Raw genomic sequence first — 942 nt, 5'->3', positions numbered from 1 at the left:
GTGGAGATAGCTGGGATCCTTTCAGCCCTGGGTTCTAAGACATCACTAATGATACGGCACGATAAGGTAAATTCTACCTTTTCCCTTTCCTTTCCTTGATGTTAATTTATTTTAATCTTAAAATTAAAATTTGAAGATTTTCTCTTCCTTTCTCTCTTTTCTCCTTTCCTTACTCTTCCCTCCCCCAACGTGAATTAAATTGAGTTTTTCTCTTGTGTTGGTGTGTATTAGTTATCTATTGAATACATTGGCCTTGATATTAATTAAAAAAACAAATTAGAGGGAGAATTTTTTCTTACACTGTCATTATATACTAGGGTGGGAAGCAGGCAGAGTTCAGGTGGTCTGTTCACAGGCAGCTGCGTCTGAGTTACTTGGCTCTGGCCTGTATCCCTCCTAGCTGTAGTTGAGGATGATAATAATTTAAGAGTTGGTCAAACTGGTAGACAGTTGTCAGATGTCCTGAGAGGGAGGATGCAGGCTAAGTATTAGTCCCATTAAACACACTGCCAGATTAATTTCTCAGTTCTCAAAAGCCATTTCATATGGACATGTACTGTTGGCTTCCTGCCACTCAGGACATTCACTAAATTCTTTGCAATGAAGGTAAACTTGTACATCATCTACTTGAACTTCATTTTATAGATAAGAAACCAAGGCCAAGAGAGGTTCTGTGGCTGCTAATTAGTATCAAAACTGGGCGTCAACCAAGGCTTCTGAAAACCCAAGCCAATCCTCTTTGTGCTTAGGTGCAGCCTCCGTGTCTGTCATTGTTCAATGAAGTGTTACTTAGTGTGGCTGATTAACCCTTACTGGGCCCTGCTGCTGTTGTGACACCGTATTGGAGCTTCCAGAGAAACAGTATGTGGCAGCAGCCAGTGTTGGCCTAAGAATCTGGTCCCACTGCTGGCTGTCCCTCACAGACATGTGACTTGGGCAAGC

At 41.9% G+C, this 942-nt stretch overlaps 1 protein-coding gene across 1 annotated transcript in view; it reads left to right on the top strand.

Moving 5' to 3' along the window:
* Nucleotides 1-942, top strand: part of GSR (glutathione-disulfide reductase) — a 49,193-nt gene that overhangs the window by 29,697 nt on the left and 18,554 nt on the right. The window contains exon 8 of the mRNA XM_023517796.1: nt 1-66. Within this exon, the coding sequence (XP_023373564.1) occupies nt 1-66 (66 nt within the window). The remainder of the gene's footprint in view (nt 67-942) is intronic.

Source organism: Otolemur garnettii, unplaced genomic scaffold (genome assembly GCF_000181295.1).
Source record: "Otolemur garnettii isolate 467f Iridium unplaced genomic scaffold, OtoGar3 scaffold00121, whole genome shotgun sequence".
Lineage (NCBI taxonomy): Eukaryota > Metazoa > Chordata > Mammalia > Primates > Galagidae > Otolemur > Otolemur garnettii.
The sequence above is the reverse complement of the archived record's forward strand: the minus strand, read 5'-3'. Positions and strand labels throughout refer to the sequence as shown.